Here is an 18,997-nt window from a genome sequence, read left to right as displayed (position 1 = left end):
AAAAAAAAAAAGATGTCCCTGTTCATATTTTGGTATATATCCTTGCAGCCATTTATTTAGTAAGTGTAAAAAGCTTTGCATGACTTTCCAGAAGTTGCCATATTATTTTGTGTTTATATATGTAAATTTTGGTAATATTTTTATATATGTAAATATTTGTATTAAATATCTGTTTCAGTTATGTTAAATTATACATACTGTTTTATAACTTTTTTTTCATTTGACAGTATGTTGTAGACTCTTTTTTCAGGTGAACACATATAGATCTAATTATCTTTACTGGCTACGGAATTTTTTAATTACAGATGTACCATAACTTAACCCCTTATTACTGGAACCTAAAGGAAATGCTCTCTGTTAAATGCTACATCTTTATATTCTTGTCTAGTGGTTTTCTTGGGATAAACTGCTGGAAGTGGGTTAAGAGTATGAACACCTTACATTTTTCAGTCCTTTTTAAATGAATTTTACCCCCACACTGGCCACAAAATAGGCATCAGAGTAAGGCTGGCCAAATAAATTCACTACGGTTTCCTCACGGCTGGGGACGGAGTGCACACAAGACGAGAGAATTTGGACAGACCAGGGAAGAATTTCCTGGGTGGGTCAATATCTGGATTTGTGTAAAAGTTGACTGGCTCAGGGTAGCTGGGCTCAGCTGATGCACGTGATAAGGCCAGGTGCAGCCAGGGCGGGCAGCTCTCCTTTCCTGCCTAACAGGCCACACTCTTAGCGGCAGCCTCAAAGTTAGCACCAAAGGCCAAGGTCTTGCTGCAAATGTGCTCCAATTTTCTTTTTCACTCTTCGATGAAACTTCCAGGGCAGATTGAGCCTAAGCAAGGAACTACCACAACCCAGCCGGCCTGTTCCAGGAACTTTCTCCAAAATGGCTTGCTCACTCACCATGTCCTCAGGGTCTGGGATGTTCACTCCGCTGAAGTACTGATTCATGCTAAACACTTGCTGGTGTCTAGGAATGAGATCCCCTTTGAACAAAAAGAAAGAGGGAGGAAAGTGCGGTCAGCAAACGCTGATCTGTGATTTCCCTCCACAAAAGCTGTGTCTGTCTCTGCCAACCCCTACCACAGTGCAGTTTTCTTTCGGGACCAGACATGGTCCACCAGCATAGCCCATACTGAGCTCTGCCATGGACAGTGCGCTCGTAGGCGCAGAGGTCGTTAAGCTCCAGAAATGGAAGGCTGCAAATTTCTTGCTTTCCAGGGCTTACAGTATATTTGAGGAGGCTGGGGATATAGCTCAGTGGCACAAGCACCTGCCTGGCAAGCGTGAGGTCCTGAGTTCGATTCCCAGTACAAAAAAAAAATAGATATTTAGTGTATTTGAGAAATCCAAATCAAATAACTCTCCCTCTCTCTCTCTCTCTCACTCACACACACACACATAAAATAATTCCTTTAAAAAAAAACAAAAGTTTAAAAAAAAAGTACAACAACTGCAAATCAAAATTGTATTAACTGGATCCCAAGGAGTGGAGATAAAAATGTAGTGGCCTCATATTGAAAGAGGGCCCAACATATATATACATATATATATTTTTTGTTTGTTTGTTTGTTTTTGTTTTTTTCTGGTACTGAGACTCGAACTCATGACCTCGTGCTTGCCAGGCAGGCTCTGTGCCGCTGAGCTAAATCCCCAGCCCCTTGACATGCGTATTTAAAAGAGGAAGGGAGGGGCTGGGGATTTAGCTCAGCGGCAAAAGCGCTTGCCTGGCAAGCGCAAGGTCATGAGTTCAGTTCCTGGTACCGGAGAAAAACCATAAAAGAGGAAGGGAAGGAAGAGAAGGAAGGAATTCAGAAAGAAACAAATTATGGAAGATTTTCTAGCTAAAAGAAACACACTCCCAAACTGGAACCACCTTTTCTTATTTCACCAATTAGCCACCAAAAATCACCATTTCATGTTTCAAAGCCCTTACAGCGTGGAACACAGAAACCAAAGGAGCCAATATTCCAGGGGATGGTGGGAAGCACACACTGCAGCCAAATGAGCTAATCACCCTGGCATAGAATTCTAGGGATAGTACACTTGAAGCGGTACTTGGTTCTGAGAATGTAAGGAGATGCCTAGGCCCTCCATCCAGGGCAAGAGAAAGCAAAAGCCCCTATCAGGGGTCTGTATACACTGCCAAGAACTGTGCTGGAGGCCCCCACACCAGCCAATTGAAGCCTAATTCTACTGATTTTAAAACTTTACCTCTCACTTAAAAAAAAAAAAAAAGCAACCCACTTTGGATGAGCAGTCAAGCTATCACCGCTAATGCCTTTCCCAAGACCTCAGTGAGCTGGATTGTGAACACAGTTCCTTGTGCCTTGATAACCTTCTTCCATCAGAGCTCATGGGTGATGCCAAAGCTGTCCTACTGTCACTGGAGGAAACAGCTAAGGGAGGCTGGGTGCTCCTAAAAGGGTACAAAGTGCCGGCCTGTGCAGACGCTGCAGAGGCTAAGCAGAAATGTAAGACACAATCTCACCCTTAGGCAGCATCCGCTACCCTAAAAGTAGCAGGATAGACATGGTGCTGCAGGTGCTACGAGAGTTTACGGAGGAGGGAAAATCTGCTTTGCCTTAGGATATTTAGGGATGTAGTATCCTTGGCTTTGGAAAGGGGCAATCTCTGCTCATGCATATTTTCATCTGTCCTTTCCCCTCCACCCCTTCTCCTCCTCTGCCCTTACCATTCCCCTGCAGGGTAGGAGAAAGGACAGGCTCCGGGGTGGGAAAGCAGGAGGAAGAGAGACATCAGACGAACTACACTCTCTCCCTGACTCTTGGAAGGCTGAGAATCTTCCTCCAGAGTCTGGATGATCCAAACTAAAGTTAAGGACATCCAGATGAATTATCACATCATAGTAAAGGGGAGCATTTCCGATCTGGGAATCTGAAATCCAAAATGTTCCAGATCTGAAACTTTGACCACCAATACGACACCACAAGGAGACAGTTCCACACCCGACCTCATATGGCATGTTGCAGTCAAAATGCAGGAATACTACAAATACTGTATAAAACTGCCTTCAGGATATGTGTATAAAGTATGTATGAAACATAAATGAATTTTGTGTCTGCACTTGGGGACCTCATTATGAATATGCAAATATTCCAAAATCCATAAATTCTACACTGCAAAATACTTCTGATTCTAAGCATGTTGGGTAAGAGATACTCAACCTGTAAATGAAATAAACCGTGACAGTTTCTGTCACCTGCTAAGCCCTTGCAGAAATGTGACTTTTGTGGTTGCCATGATTATTTTTCAGGGGGCAACTTGATCCAAACTACACTGAGAGAATCATAAATTACATCTTTCGGACAACTAGTAAATACTCTGTGATTGTTAATTATTTTTGTTAAAACACAAACGTGCACCTTTAACAGCCATTTCTATGAGGTTTTCAAGTTGCCCTTTCCTAATTACAATAGGCATCAGATGAGCTAAACTCGGCGCTGCCCTGCACCGACATGGGTAAAACCAGCCAGGTTCCTGAAAAGTGGGCTGGAGACATTACTTACCCAAGGTTTTCCTAATCAGGTAAAGCTGGTCCACATCTGATTTTCCTGGCCACAGAGGCGCTCCTGCCAGCAGCTCAGCAAAGACACAGCCAATTGCCCAAACATCTACTGGGGGGCCATACTGTGTGTCCCCCACCAGCAGTTCCGGGGAGCGGTACCACCTGGTAGCCACATAGTCTGTGTAGTAGTCACTCGGTCCAGCTGGTCAGTGGTGCAACATGGAAAACAGAGAGAGCGGTGCAAGCCTGGAATCAAAACTGGAAATGAAAGACCTAAGAAGACAAGCTCTGTCCCAACTTATGGCTTTTCAAAACCACGGTTCTCCATTTTGGTTGCACCCTAAAATCACTTGGAATTTAGCATTTTTAAATGGCCGTTGCTTGGGCCACACCCCAGTTCAATTAAATCAGAATCTTTGGAAGGGCTTCAGAGTACCTCTGTACTTTTAAAAGTTCCCCGGATAATTCTAATTTGCAGCCAAGACTGAAAACTAGTTTCTAACGTAGCACTTCTGAAAAGTATTACCTTAGCAGAAACTGGTAGAAGCCAGGATTGTAACATACTTTTTAATAACCACTTTACTGTGGTATAATTTACATACAGCATCTATTTCTAAACCACTGTATATGTCTACACATTTTCTAATTATAATTACAGTACAAAATTCTGTAATTACAGAATTATAATTTATAGGAAGATTATACCCTAAATTACGAGAACCAGCCTTTGATAGCATCTAGAGCCTTTATCAGATCAAGGACATGTCCATTTTTTACACTTAAAGAAAATTTCATACTCACTCAACAGCCGAGCAAATCCAAAGTCACAAAGTTTAATTACTGAATGTTTTGTGATGAGGATATTTTCAGGCTTCACATCTCTATGTATGCACTAGTTGCAAAATTCAAAACAAAAGCAGGTTACAAAGGAGACCTATGTATGATACATGGCATAAATAAAACACATGAATATCTAGCAAATATTGGATAAATCATTTGAATCTCTAATTGGCCTGTTGGAGAGCAAAACAGCAGCCTAAAATAAATCTAGTACCGGACCTATAGCCTGAGTCATCCCAAATCCTAAAGGGAGCAAAAGGATTAAGAAGGGTGAAATAAAAATAAAAGTAGGGTAGGTACACTGAGCATATACAAATGTAGGACTCCCAGTTAAATTTGAATTTTAGATAAACAACTTTTTTTTTTTTTTTCTGGTACCAGGAACCGAACTCACGACCTTGCGCTTGCCAGGCAGGTGCTGTGCCGCTGAGCTAAATCCCCAGCCCCAACAACTTTTTTTTTAAGCACTGGGGATGAACCCAGGGTCTTGTGCGTGCTAGGCAAGTATTCTAGCACTGAGCTACATCTCTATACCCAACAAGTGATGTTAAAAGCATAAGTTTGTCCCATGCAGTACTTAGAACATACTTACATTAAAAAGTTATTTTAATTATCAAAAGTTATTTTAGCTTGTTTATCTGAACTGCACATTTAACTGAGAGTTCTATATTTAATATGACAACTCCGGGTGAAAGGGAAAATGCTAAAAGACTTTGAGCCAGGCCTGCATCGTGGCTGCAGGAGCTGCTAGCTGGTGCGTAAGCAGAATTCTCTGCTGAGTTACCGAACCGAGAACAGGGCCGGCCTGGTAAACAGGACAAGCCCTGGGCCTGCTGAGATAAGCTGGGGACAAGAAGGGAGGGGACGAGCAGCTTGCCAAGCCTTCTCCCTCCCAGCTCTGACATTTGTCCTGACAAGATAAACAAAACTAGGCAGCAGCTCTCGTCCTCTGGGGAGTCGCTAGATGTCAGCTCCGTCCCACGGCGCCTCCATCGTCCATCCAGTGCTCTTAGAGCTGCTCCCACCCCGCAACTATGGCTCCCACTCCGTGATTTGGACTCAAATCACCTGGTTTGCAGACCGCAGCCTGCATTCCTCAGCAGAGTGAGGTTAGAAGAATGCTGGAGGATCTTCACGTGACTTTCTTATTAAACGACAATTTCCTTTGCAAGGAAATCCAAACCAACAGCCTAATAATAATTACATTTAAAACCCCCGTTGGGTCACAGCATTGCTCAGGGTTGCTAATAGTTTTCCCTTCTCCCAAGCGTTTTCCTCTCCAGAGGGGAATCTTTCTGCGACCAGAGAGACTCCCTCGGCTTGCGGCTGGAAACCCTAGGGCTATTCCCGGTGTTTTAGAAACCAGAGAGGACAAAGGTTCCTTTTGGGTCTGGCCAGTTCTCATTCCAAAGGACATTTAGGGTGAGAGATTAGCGTTAGTGTTTTCCCACAGTTTTTTATTATTCTGAAAAATGGGGGCGGGGTTAAATTATTTTATTACAATCTATCTAGTTCTCAGCAATTAATGGCTCTAAGATCTCTACTCTTTCACTACTGGTTGCAAAAATTGCTGTAAGTGGGTACATCTATGAACATCCTGATGACACACGATCAGAAGTGCTGTGAGCAAGAACGTGTTCCCATTCTGCCCTGGGAACTCCTCGCAAGTGTCTGCACCCTCCCCGGTCAGCGCACAGAGCCAAGAGAGCATCTGGCGCTCTCCAGGGAACCATGGTCGGGGTTATATTTGTCCTCAGTGCCTCTTCCCCACCATTGTGTTTATGGCAAAAATCCACAGCTTGCAGTGTGCTGCTGGGCCTTCATGTGTCTCCCTCTTCCACTAAAACTCACTCTCAGGAAAGTGCTCACCATCACTCTCAGCACTAGAGATACAAAGCAACCACCCTCCCTGCTGTACTGCTGTATGGTGATGGTGCACTTTTTGGGGGAGGGTTGCTTTGTTCGTTTTTGTAAAGTGGTGGGGATTGAACCCAGGGCCTCAGGCATGCAAGGCAAAGGCTCTACCACAAGCTACACTCCCAGTCCCGCCAAAGATTACAGCCTTCAGTTAATGGAGGGTCAGTAGGGAGAGGGGCTGGATACTCATGTTTTCTCCTTCTGGGAACACAGCTTCAGAAAAAAAAAATATTTAAAATAGAGCACAAAGTAGGGGATTCATTCAGCCCCACCAGCTCCACTGAGCCCGGCAGTTGGTGGGGTGACAGATCAATGTCAAACTGCAGTCGTGGCCAAATGAAGCTCCAGCATCGGAGTCTGGGTCTCTTTGGTTTGTTTTTGGTGCTGGGGACTTGGAAACTGTTGTGGTTTGGGTTCTGCAGTGCTGGGGCTCGAACCCAGCGCCTTGCACGTGCTAGGCAAGAGCTCTGCCATGGACTTTTGCCCCAGCTCTTGAATCTGGTTTCTAGGAGCAGGGAGTGGGCGGGCTGCCCAGCATCTGTGAAGTCCCAGCACCTGGTTGTGAAGACCCAGCTCCAAGTGTCCACTGTGCTCCCACCCGCCCATCTGCACCAGGAACACCAGAGGCGTCCACTGGGCCGCTGCTGGGCAGGCCCAGCACTTCTATCTCACCAGAGCAGCCCTCTTGCTTTGGGCTTGGGGCTCCACCCACTGCAGCTGGCATATTGCAACTAGACAGCACGAGGCATCTGGGGCTCGCCGCCCAACTTCAGAGGCCGTGGGAGGTACCAGCCCATACAGACTCCAATGAATGGGATTCTTGCTCCCTTACACTTCAGAAGTTTCGAAATACACAACAACGACTTCCTTAAAATACCTCTTAATGCATGTTTTATAAAATCTGGGCAAAAAGGAGTAGCTAGGTGGGCATTTTGAGCCTCTTATCCCAGCTAGGCACACTGAAAATTGGGGTAAAAAATTACCCTACAGAAGCCTGATATAAATGTCATACAAGGCTCCATCTGAGCTTAAGGGCAGCCGCCTGATTTTTCAAGGGAGAGCATGAGACTTACATTGTGTTTATGGCAAAAATTTACAGCTTGCAGTGTCTGCCAAGTTATACTCTTCACGAGATGTTCTGGTACCCTAATAAAAACAAAAAGCAGCACAAACACATTCTTTAGTGTAGCCATGGAATTCAGCTCAAGAGACGTACACCAAGATAGGCCTAGGGAGTGAAAAGTCCTAGGTAAGAGAGTCATCTCACTTGTAGAGCAGTCGTTCAGGACACGTGACCAGTGCACCACTGAATTTTAAAGATAGCAGCTTTGCAAAAAGGCAAACATCTATCTCTCCAGGAGGGACCATGAAAACCTACAGGAATTTCAATAGAGACGTGTGACCACATACCCCAAACATCTGATCGCACTGGCATTCTGCCTGGAAACTTGAGCACTATTTCTATGAGGAACTTTTTGTTGGTGTTTTTTTTTTTGGTTTTGGTTTTTCTCCGGTACCGGGAACTGAACTCCCAACCTTGAGCTTGCCAGGCTGGCGCTTTTGCCGCTGAGCTAAATCCCCAGCCCCCTTTTGTTGGTGTTAAATCAGTTAATATACAGCACAAAAGATACTGTTTAATGTTAGGTACTGCAGATACTGTTTAATGTTAGGTACTGCAAATGTGTACAAAGCAAGAAAAAGGAAGAGGATCAGGAGAGAGATGCAAAGTGGAGGGAAGAGAAAGGGGATACAAAGGGGAATTAAGACGTGTTGCGTATTTGTGCCACCTCCCCACAAGCAATGAGATTCTTATGTGCTGCAAACTTGTGCTAAAAAAGACAAAAGATGCTGTTTACTTTTTCAAGTTGCTTCAAGCTGATGGTTTTGAAGCAAGACGCATCTTCCACAGGTGGGCACGGCGTCTCTCCAGATTCCGGAGTCACTTTTTGGTTTGGTTTGGTTCTGTTTTTTAGGAAATGAAGATTTCACCGCACAATGTGACAAAAGTTAATAATAATGAACAAGCCAGATAAGCATCTTGGCTCTTGGCCTCTGAGGCTCCTCGCTGGTGGCCAGCTGCGTCCCCTTCACGGCCCTCTGCCCTTTCCTCAGCCGCAGCGTCTGTCCAGCCCTTCTCCCCTGACGAAGCTGACTGAACCAGGGCAAGCAGAAGCCCCAGGGGGTACTTTGGGGGAGTCAGAAAAAGACACCCTCATCTGGGAGCATTTTTGAAAACGGGGGAAATAGGCAACAGAGATGGCTGACCCCACCCACCAGCTGGACTTACTATTCTAAAGAATCAAACGTGAAGCGATGTATTGTGGTCCTCAGCCAAAACTAACAAGCAAGCCAAGGAGGAAGCTCTGGAGCTGTTGTGTTAAAGGTGACCACAAAAAGTCACTTTTGCCCCCCACCCCACCCCAGGTGAGGGCACAAGGCCACTGCTGACACAGATAGACGTTCAGGAAATCCTTTTGAGAAGATCAGAGGATGCGTGAACAGAGTGGGACAACATGCAGGAAATGGAGAGGCCGCCTCGTGGAAGAACAGCTGGGTGAGGACTGCATCCTGGCTTGAATTTGGAATCTCCAAGTTCTCTTGTTCTAGTGACACAAGCACAGGTGCTAGAAAAACTCATCTGTCAAAAAAGAAGTCCTTGGGCGGGCGATGTAGCTCAGCAGCACAAGCACCTGCCTGGCAAGCACAAGGTCCTGAGTTCGATTCCCAGTACAAAAAAAAAGAAACCCTAGGAAATTACAACTATGAAAGGTACATTTTGGGCTCCCTCAACTCCACATTTTGTCCAGAAAAAAACAGAATATTCTTTGATTATTCAATAGATTAAGTATTTAATATAAAGTTATCAGTGCCAGGCAACTTTGGTCTCTAAAAAATATGTTCCAAAATAAAGATTAAGAAGTCACTTCTAGTGGCATATGATCAATGCTCTGCTAAAGCTGAGGACATTACTACCCGATGTTCAAGTGCAGAAACTGCAGTACACACACAGTGCCACCTTGGACTGGCCACTCACTTGACTTCTTTATTACCCAGTTTCTTCTCCAGAATGCCAGAGAATCGATTCTAAACTCTTTCAGCTGCCACACTCAGAGCAGATAATAGGAATCAGGCTTTGACCATGGGCAAAGGGACTTACGCCTACTGAAAGGCAGAGTGCCAGGATATAGCTCAGTGGGACAGCGCCTGCCTGGCAAGCGTGATGTTGTGAGTTCAATTCCTGGTACAAAAAAAAAAAAAAAGAAGTATATTTAACTAGGGCCGGGGGTACAGCTCAGCAGCACAAGCACCTGTCTGGCAAGTACAAGGTCCTGAGTTCGATTCCTGGCACAACCCCCCCCCTGCAAAAAAAAAGATAGAGAGATAGAACATATTCTGTGGTGTTGGGTTAGAATCAGAGGGGAGGGAGGGAGGGGAGGGAAGAGGGCAAGGAAGGGAGGGGAGAGGAGAGGCCAGGTCAGAGAAAGACAAGAGCAAGTGTTGTGGCAGGAGGGTGCTGTCCTATATAGCTTGATCCAGAAAGCTTCTCCAGTTAACCAGACTTCTAAAGTAGTGGCCAGATTTGGGCCAGATTTTAAAACGGGAGCCTTCCTGATTTTCCAAGGCATTGGATGTGAGAAAGAGAGGAAACAGCTTATTGAACATCCAAAGGAAGCAGGGAGTTCTGAATTTGGAAGGAAAGCCAGGCTGGGAATATAAACTTGAGCAGCATAAGCACATTGATGGTACCGAGGGCCTAGAACTCGATGAAGCTGTGTGTGTGGTGAACGCAGATAACGAGGAGCAGCTCAGAGGTAAGTTCTGAGGCTGCTTGACACTCAAAGTTCGGACCAGGAACAGGGATCCTGCAGGGAGGTGATACTCAAAGAGTACAGGGGTGACTGAAAAATACGGTGCTAGTTTGAATTTAAAAACTTATTACAGTAAGACACACTGTTAAGAATGATCGGAGAAGTATGTCCAAAGCCAAGGGAAGTATTCCGGGGGAGATTAATGGCAATGTGTCTTTTACTGTATTACATTTTTAAAATGTAAACATTCAAGTAGGGAGATAGATCTTTGTCAAATGGGGGAAGGGGATCAAGAGATGGAATGGGGGGAAGGAGATGAAAAAAGGGATTAAAATGTGTTAGGTACATGTACCAACTCCACAGAAGAAACATACACATTGTGTCTGCAAACATGATTAATAAAAAATAAACCTTCACTGTGTCATCTAATTATGCCAAGTTGATCAACTGCGTTCAGCAACATCTGCCGATGAAAACATAACGATGTGTCCTCATCCACCGGATTCATGGGGTCTGGCACTGTGCAACTTCTGGCTCTGCCCCAGAGTCAGAATGACCCCAGGACATTTTGATACACCCCAGGACATTGAGGCAGCTACAGTCAGTGAGACTAAAGACACCCATGAAAGAGGACTCGCAGAACTACTTCAGCAAGTGACAAGGACGATGGGATAAGTGTGTTTGAAGCAAGGGAGAATATTATATTAAGGGGGACAATCTGCCTTTGACTATAGTGAAATTTTAAGATGTAAACACTCACTGTATTTTCTGATCATACCTTGTATGTGGTCATAGAAACCAACTTAAGAAAGAGCTCCACAGGCCTGAATGAAGGTGATGACCGGACAAGCCCATCTTACTGCATTTCGCCCTTCAATCTTGAGAAGAATACGCTGAAAACTGTAAGTCAGAAGCCCAAAGAGAGAACAGCAGACACATTTTGGTAACTAGAAAGCTGCTGAACGAAAGCATGGCTTAATATATCCCAGAAAGCTGAAATTTAAATTAAGACAGAAAAAGTAGCAAAATAACCAATTTACCCCCAAAGGATCCTTAAAAGGCTGAGATACTAGAAGTCAAGATCTCTATGGAGCTAGGAACTAAGGAGTGTATAAAATGTGTCTAAGAGACAAATCTCTACATTCCTTCCCCTACGCTATGCCAATTTGGCACACTTTCTCTACCTGGCAGAGGGCTGGAATTTTGTTTCCTGGAGGGGATACAGTTGATAGAGGACATGTGGCACAGTTGAAATCACGGGCACTGTTCTGAAAATAGGGGGTTAAATGATGGTACGGATACCTCAGCTGTTGGGTGCTGAGATGCCCACCCTCTTTCCTCACTAGGCTGGGAGAAAGTTGGCAGTCACTGCTACCTAGTCGTCTCCAGGCAAAATACTGGAGGACTTTTGGGGGTAGGCTCAGGAGGAAAGATCTCAAGATTTTGGCACTGGGGTTCCTCCAGCAACAGGCCAGGCAGGTAACTAACTCCGGGGTGAAGTTCAGAGTTTCCAATAGCTCGCTACTCTTACCCATGAGTACACAACCAGGAATTACATGGTACCCCAAGGGAGCCTCAGAAAAGAAAGATAAGAGACCAAAGCCACAGAAAAGAGCAAATCACAGAAACAGAAACTATGGAAGATGAAGAGAACACTTTATAAAATCATCAGTATCTTCAGGGAGAGAAGGAAAGCTGTTGCATCCATAAAGTGAGACTAGGACATTCTAAGTCCAAGAGTCCAACAGCGCAATATGTAGAAGAGGTAGAAAAAGGAAATGATGGGAAATCAATAACAAAACAATTAAATTTTTTTTCTCAGACAGAAACACCTAGTACCAGCAAAATGGATGAAAATCAAAGCTCATGATTTTCATAATCCAAAACAGTGACCACAAAGATATGATTCTCAAAGCTTCTGTAAGTAAAAAAAAGAATAGAACTCTACAAAAGAGGAGAAAATAGAATGGCGGCATACTTCTTCATAGCACAGAAGATAGGAGGTGCTAAAACAATGCTTTCAGAATTTTGAAGGAATCTTGTCAACCAAAACCAAATTAACCTATCCACAAACATTCTTTCTCAGGAAAACCCTGGAGGAGGCACTCTGTTAGAAAGGAGTAGCAACCTAACAAAAAAGATAATAGAAGATGGGGAAAACAGAAGACTCAACACAAGAGGCAAACAATGAGACCTCCAGGAAGATTGTTGTATTAGTTAGCTTTGCTGTTACTGAGACAAAATTCCTGACACCCAGTGTTTAAAGGAGGAGAGACTTACATTGGTTCACGGTTTCAATGGGTTAGTCCATGGTCAGGAGGCTCTAAGGCAGAAACAGCAAGATGGAAGGATGCAGCAGAGGCAACTGCGCATCCCTTCGTCACCAGCAGGCAGAGAGAAAGAGAGAAACGGTCACTAGGAAACTAACACACCCTTGCAGGTCATGTCGCCAGGGACCCACCTCCAATCAGGCCTCATCTCCTAACAGCACATTCAGCTATGAACTCATGAGTGATGAATCCATTGATAAGTATAGTACCCAAATGCCTTTCAAGCACGTGAGATTCTTGGGGGAGTATTTTAGATCTAAACCACAATAGTGATGAAAGGAGATAACAGAACACTGCATTCCAAGCCTGGAAAACTACCACTCCAGACTGGAACAGTGTGATGCAAGAGCTAGGCATGTTGAAAGACACCACCATCATGCCCTCTGCCTTATACTATCTTAAATAACGTGAAAATATGTAACAAACAGACTTAAAAGCTTTGGAAAAGTCTGAGTGACTGGCAAGACCTTCCAAGCTAAGGCAGGTATTCTTAAAACTGTAGCCTATGGTGACAAAGCTAAGGGAGTCGCTTTACTCTAACTGTTGGCTCCCTAGAGGTGGTAAAATGGTGGTTATGCTGGGCTCTGGGGCAGAGAGAGAAAGGATGGGAATAGTGATAAAAAGAAAGAGTCCAATTCCCTCTCATTCTTTACTGCCTGTAAGAGTCTCATTGGGATTCTAGTTCAAATCCAAGTTCTTCCCTCAAGAGAATCACACACAAGCTCAAACTTTGCCTCTAAAGGAAGAAAGGATGAATCTGGATCTGGTTCTCTTCCACCATGGACGCAGGTGATTGAACTCTAGACAAGCCATGTCCTCAGTCCCTCTTCCTGTACCAGTGCTCAGGAGCTGGCTGGGCCTCTTGGACTCCCAGCCAGCTGGGCCTGGTCTGGTGGAATCTGTACTCCTGCAGCCGTCAGCTCCCAAGGCCTAGAACGAGGCTCTCAGCAAGGTCTTGAGCATCAAGCAAGGACACTCCCTTTGTCATCTCAAGCCAAGATGGGACAGCACCTCAGGAGGGCACATCCTCCTTCCCTGAGTTGTCAGGGGGTTTTCTTTCAGGTCTTCACTGCAGTTACCTTATTAAAAGGTACAATTGAACTGGGTATAGGGGCACACATCTGTAATCCCAGCATGCTGGGCAGCTGAAGCAGGGACACAGCAAGTTACCAAACTGGGGAGACCCTGTCTCAAAATAAATAAAATTAATTAATTTTTTAGAACAGGCTGGGGATGTAGTCCTGGCTTCAGTTCCCGGCACAGTACAGCCAAGGGGAGAAAGTTCCAGTCATCCCCCTGCAGAGGTTCTCCTGCTAGGGAGGAATGGAATCCATCTCCTGTCAATGGGCAGATGTGGAAGACGGCACACTCCTGAATCCGCCCGCAGTGTGAGCTCACTGCATTCTTTCTGCCTGCTCTGAGAATTTTGTTCTACATCCTCCCCCCACCCTCCCACTGCCCTGTGCATAACCGCTGGGCTCCAAGGAGGAAGAAGGAGTGGGTATCACTAGAAGTACTTACAGTCTAGCCTTCTGTGTGACTGTACCATCTTCTTAACCAATTAGAGGCAGATGTACTTGGCCAAAGTGATTAAGTAAACCCAGAAAGAGGGAGACAGAAAACCAGGAAGTAATGAATCCAACCGTGGAGAAATGCAGAAGGAATTCCAGGCGTGACAGCCAAGAGAAGTCCCAGGAAAACAGCTGGACAGCAGGCCTTCAGGATAAGCCAAACCCAAGCAAAGGGAACCTAAAGGCAGGATGTCACCAAGAAAAAACAATGGGACCGTGGAACTAATGAATTCTTTGATGTGATCATCCTATGGAAAACTATACTGAGAAGCTGTTTAAAAGAGTAGGAAAAAATAGCAATAGGATTAAAGAATGTTAAGTGAATTTTTTAAGTTAATTAATTTATTTATCTTCTGGTCCTGGGGATTGGCCTCAGTATTTATTTATTTTGTTTGTTTGCTTTTCTGGTACCAGCAATCGAACTCACAACCTCGCGCTTGCCAGGCAGGTGCTGTGCCGCTGAGCTAAATCCCCAGCCCCTTATTTTTTATTTTGAGACACGATCTTACTAAATTGCTAAGTTGTCCAGGTTGGGTTTAAACTTACAATCCTCCTGCCTCAGCTTCCCAGAGTGCTGGGGTTACAGGAGTGAGTTACTGCACACAGTTAATGTTAAGCAAATTTTAAAAGCCAAATATTAATCAAGAAAAAAAGTACAAAAGGAAGCCATAGTATAGGCTAATTCTTGGGTCCTAAGTAATATTTGTCCAAGCCTTGTTATGGTTTAGACCTAGGATGTGTCCCAAAAGGTTTATGTGTTCAGAGGTTGAACTTCTGGAAGAGGATTGGATCAAGGGGGCGCTGTGCGCATCAGTGGGTTTAGGGCTGGATGTGCTGTCAGAAGGCAGGGTCTGGATGGAGGACTCAGATCCCTGGAGGCACGGTGTGGAAGGGTCTATCTCCATTCCTGGCTCCTCTCTGCTCTCTGCTCTCTGCCCTCTGGCAGCCACACCATGACCAGCTCTCATCCATCAGACACTTCTGCCATGCCTTCCTGCCTTGGGGCCGGCCAACTACGGAATGAATGACAAGCCAAAATAAGCCTCTCCTCCTTTAAATTGTGGGTGTTAGATATTTTCCAAATAATTTTATGAGGCCACTCTACTCTGATGAGGACATTTCAGAACAAGAGAGTGACAGATGAATATTTCTCATGAACTTAGACGAAAAGTCCCTTGCAAAATTATTAGCAATCAAATCCAGCAATATGTTATGTTAAAAAAAAAAAGGTATATTGCTATTTCTTAATATGTCTACCTTGGGATATTTTCTATAGGCCTCCTGTTTTGATAGATGAAGATGTAGGTATTTTGTCCTAGTATCCCAAGCATAGTAATGGGAATAGCAAATACTGAACTAGTAAAAATCCAATATAATTATTTGAGGGATTAGGCTGGGGATGCGAATGGGGTACTGATTTAAGAGAGCTACATCTTCCCCTATCAAAACAGGAGGCCTATGAATAATATCCCAAGGTAGACATATTAAGAAATAGCAATATACCATTTTTTTTTGCATAACATATTGCTGGATTTGATTGCTAATAATTTTGCAAGGGACTTTTCAGCTAAGTTCGTGGGAAATATTCATCTGTCACTCTCTTGTTCTGGAATGCCCTTATCAGAGTAGAGTGGCATCATGGAAATATTTGGGAAATGTGTCTTCTCCCTTTACCTTCTAAAAAAGCTTGGTAGGATTGCTATTATTTCTTCTTATGTGTTTGTTAGAATTTACATATAAAATATTTTGATAATAGAAATAGTCACATGACTGTAAGAAAAAATATATATTCCCATCATGGATTGTAAGGTAAAACTCATTCAGTTTGGCAAAACTTCCCAATGGAATCATTTATCAGACTGAACACTGAAAACAACCTCAATATTCCATGATGGAACAATGGTTAGAGGTAACGTAATTTAATGTAATATTTTATAGTCACCAGCAAGAGGCCTAAATACTATATTTCAATATAGAAGTGCAGGCCAGGCGTGCTGGCACGCGCCTGTAATCCCAGCACTTCGGAGGCTGGGGCAGGATGATCGTTGTGAGTTTGAGACCAGCCTGGGCTACAAAGTGAGCTCACGGATAGCCTGAACTGCACAGCAAGACCTTGTCTCAAAAATACAAAATATATATCTATCTATATATATATATATGAAATGAAATGAAAGAGTATCAGTGAAGGAACAAACTCGTCACAGAACACAGACAGCTTCAGTGTTCTCTGCTTTCTCCCTGGTCGCCAGCCTTGCAGATAGACACGTGGTGTCATCAGCACACCCAGACAGTATCTATTTCACAGCAGCAGGTGAGCAGTAAACAAATGAACTAGCCTGACACATAAAACCATAATGCCAACTTATCCACTCATGTGTAAATCCTGGTACCAGCTTACTCGCCCTTTGTAGGCAATTTCATACAGTCAATCTATAATCTGTGGGGTGAGCAAAGAACTGAGTGAGGGACAACAGACAATATGACCAGTTTTGTCTTCAGCTGAAATACCTTAGCTGTATCCATTTCCACATTAGGAGGCCCTGTCATCTCCAACCAGCCACGTCTAACAAGTTGGCAATTATTCTGTTTCTTTATAATTGCTTTGCATATCTCTACCCACTGTATTATGTGCTGGTTTCTGTGATATTATCATGTATGTATGGTTCCGGGCTCATCACTACCTCCCCAGTGCAGATCATAAGAGGTCTCATCTTCCTCCATCTTTCTGTCTTGTAGTTGGTATGAAGAAATTCTCTGACCATAAAACTCCCCTAAGTCCAAAGGGGTCCTGTGCCATACCCTGGAAGAAGGAATGCCACACAGAGAGGCCACAAAGAATCTGAATAGACAGGTTTTTCTGGGTTCCCCACCCAGTCTATTAGCAATCATGTTAGGCAATGAAGTCTCCATAAAAACCCAAAAGGACAAGGCTTGGAGAGCTTTTGCATAGCTACACTCCAAAATTCCTGGAGGGTGCCCCCAGGAGAGGGCTTGGAACTCCATGCCTCTTTCTCACATAATTTGCCCTGTTCAGCTCTTTCTTTGTATCTGTGCTGATTAATCTTAACTGTAAACTTGACTGGATAAGACTCCTGGATGGATCATGGAGACACTATACTCATGAGTGGATTAATCCACTCATATTCACAGCTGAATGTGCTGTTAGGAGGTGGGGTCCATTGGAGGAGGGTCATTGGGGTGGTGCTTTTGGAGAGCAAATCTCTCTCTGACACTGTTCCCCTCGGCTCTGTTTCCCAGCCACCATGACGTGCAGAGTGTGGCTCCAACATATGATGCTCTGCTTCACCTCAGTCCCACAGCAACAGACCAGGCAACCATGAACTGAACCTTCTGAAACTGGGAGCCCAAACAAACATTTTTTCCCTTTTAAATTGTGTATTTTAGGCATTCTATCCCAACAATGGGAACTCTGACCAAACAGTGTCCCTTGTAATATCCTTAGAATAAATCAGCCAATGTAACTAAGAGTTAGTTACATTGAGTAACTGAGTTCTGCGTATCATTGGAGCAAATTAATCAAAGCCAAGGAAGCACTTAGGCAAACCCTGATTTATAGCCAGTCAGGCAGGGGCACAGATAAAATACCCTGGGGTTGTGACTGGCATCTTAAGTGTGGGGTAGGAAGCGGTCTTGGGTACTAAGCCCTTAATCTGTGGGATCTGATGCTTTCTCTAGGTGGATAACATTACAACCGAATTGGATTAGGGGACACCCAGCTGATGTCCACCGCAGAACGGGGTGCTTGCTTGCTGGTGGGGAGAAATCTCACAGCTTTTGAGTTCACGGAGGTCTTCTGTGTCAGTTGCGGTGTGAGAGTAGAGGAAAATAGGCACTTTGTTTTTCCTGGTGCGATGCACTTTCACAAAGCAAGTCTCAGCACTCTTTGTCTCTCCTCCCCAAGGTTTTGAGGAAAGCTGTGCTGTGATCCTTAAGTTCTAGTAACAGAATTAGCATAACAACTGCTGCATGAAGGCAAAGAGATCAAATGGATTTTTAAAAACCTCAGAAATATGAGATGGAGACATGAAGAAAGCGCAAGGATCTCTTCCCAGCATCCTCACCTACAGCAGGCATCCTTTACCTGCTGTCCTCCATTTGGGACACTGATTGTCAAGCAAGCAACGCTCACCAAGACTTAATTCCTACATAAGAAAGATGGGGAAGGGGTGAGGGGCCAGCCAAGCTCCTAATAAAATAACACGTTCTTAGGAATTTATCCTAAAGAAATATTTATAGAAGTAGTTATTCATCGTAGCCTTGCTAGTGATAGAAAAACATGGAAACAATCTACTTATTAACAGAAGTCTTAATAAAGATGGCAGGGTATAGCCACACAATGACAGTCTACACTGTCATTTTAAAAGTATCCAAGTAGATAAGTGTGGATAGGGAGACAGCTCCAGAGTACACCAAAAATATGCAGCACAGTACAGAGAGCACAATCTATTTAAATATGTATGCACAAAAGAAATAACTTCTCAAGCTGTTAATTTTATTTCCGTATTTTTTTGTGTCGCTTGAAAAATGTTTGATGACAGCATACTTACTGTATTTGACTTTTTTATTTTAAAGAAAAAAGATAAAAATAACAATGAAACAGTTTCAAAACAGGTTAGTAAGATAGTCATAATAATTAATACTTTGCATGTTGTTGTCTTCATCGTAATTATTCAGAGTACAAGATACAGGCATGATATCCTGTCCAAACAATATTAGCACAAACCTTTCTTTTCAGTGAACTAAGAGAAACTACCTGCATAACTATCTTAACTATCTTGTGTACACATATATTTTTTTCTTTTTCCCTTTCTTCCTTTCCCCCATCACAGTTTGTCTTTTCTTTTGAACAATTTCTTCCCAGTTCACAATATCTGTTGGATCTTATTGACTTGTTCAGTTTCTCACACTAGTGAGACAATACAATGTTTACACATAGGGGTCTGATTTATTTCACTTATGAGTAAGGGATGACAGCAGATT

General features: G+C 43.8%; 1 protein-coding gene across 2 annotated transcripts in view; it reads right to left on the bottom strand.

Moving 5' to 3' along the window:
- Cdkl1 (cyclin-dependent kinase-like 1 (CDC2-related kinase)) overlaps positions 1 to 18,997 on the bottom strand; it is a 52,660-nt gene that overhangs the window by 7,686 nt on the left and 25,977 nt on the right. For both annotated transcript variants that reach the window (XM_005376824.2, XM_005376825.2), the window contains exons 3-6: positions 7,360 to 7,432; positions 4,331 to 4,421; positions 3,531 to 3,731; positions 904 to 986 (exon numbers count right to left, since the gene is read on the bottom strand). In XM_005376824.2, the coding sequence (XP_005376881.1) occupies positions 904 to 986; positions 3,531 to 3,731; positions 4,331 to 4,421; positions 7,360 to 7,432 (448 nt within the window). The remainder of the gene's footprint in view (positions 1 to 903; positions 987 to 3,530; positions 3,732 to 4,330; positions 4,422 to 7,359; positions 7,433 to 18,997) is intronic.

Source organism: Chinchilla lanigera, unplaced genomic scaffold, assembly GCF_000276665.1.
Source record: "Chinchilla lanigera isolate Chin_1 unplaced genomic scaffold, ChiLan1.0 scaffold00008, whole genome shotgun sequence".
Classification (NCBI taxonomy): domain Eukaryota; kingdom Metazoa; phylum Chordata; class Mammalia; order Rodentia; family Chinchillidae; genus Chinchilla; species Chinchilla lanigera.
The sequence above is the reverse complement of the archived record's forward strand: the minus strand, read 5'-3'. Positions and strand labels throughout refer to the sequence as shown.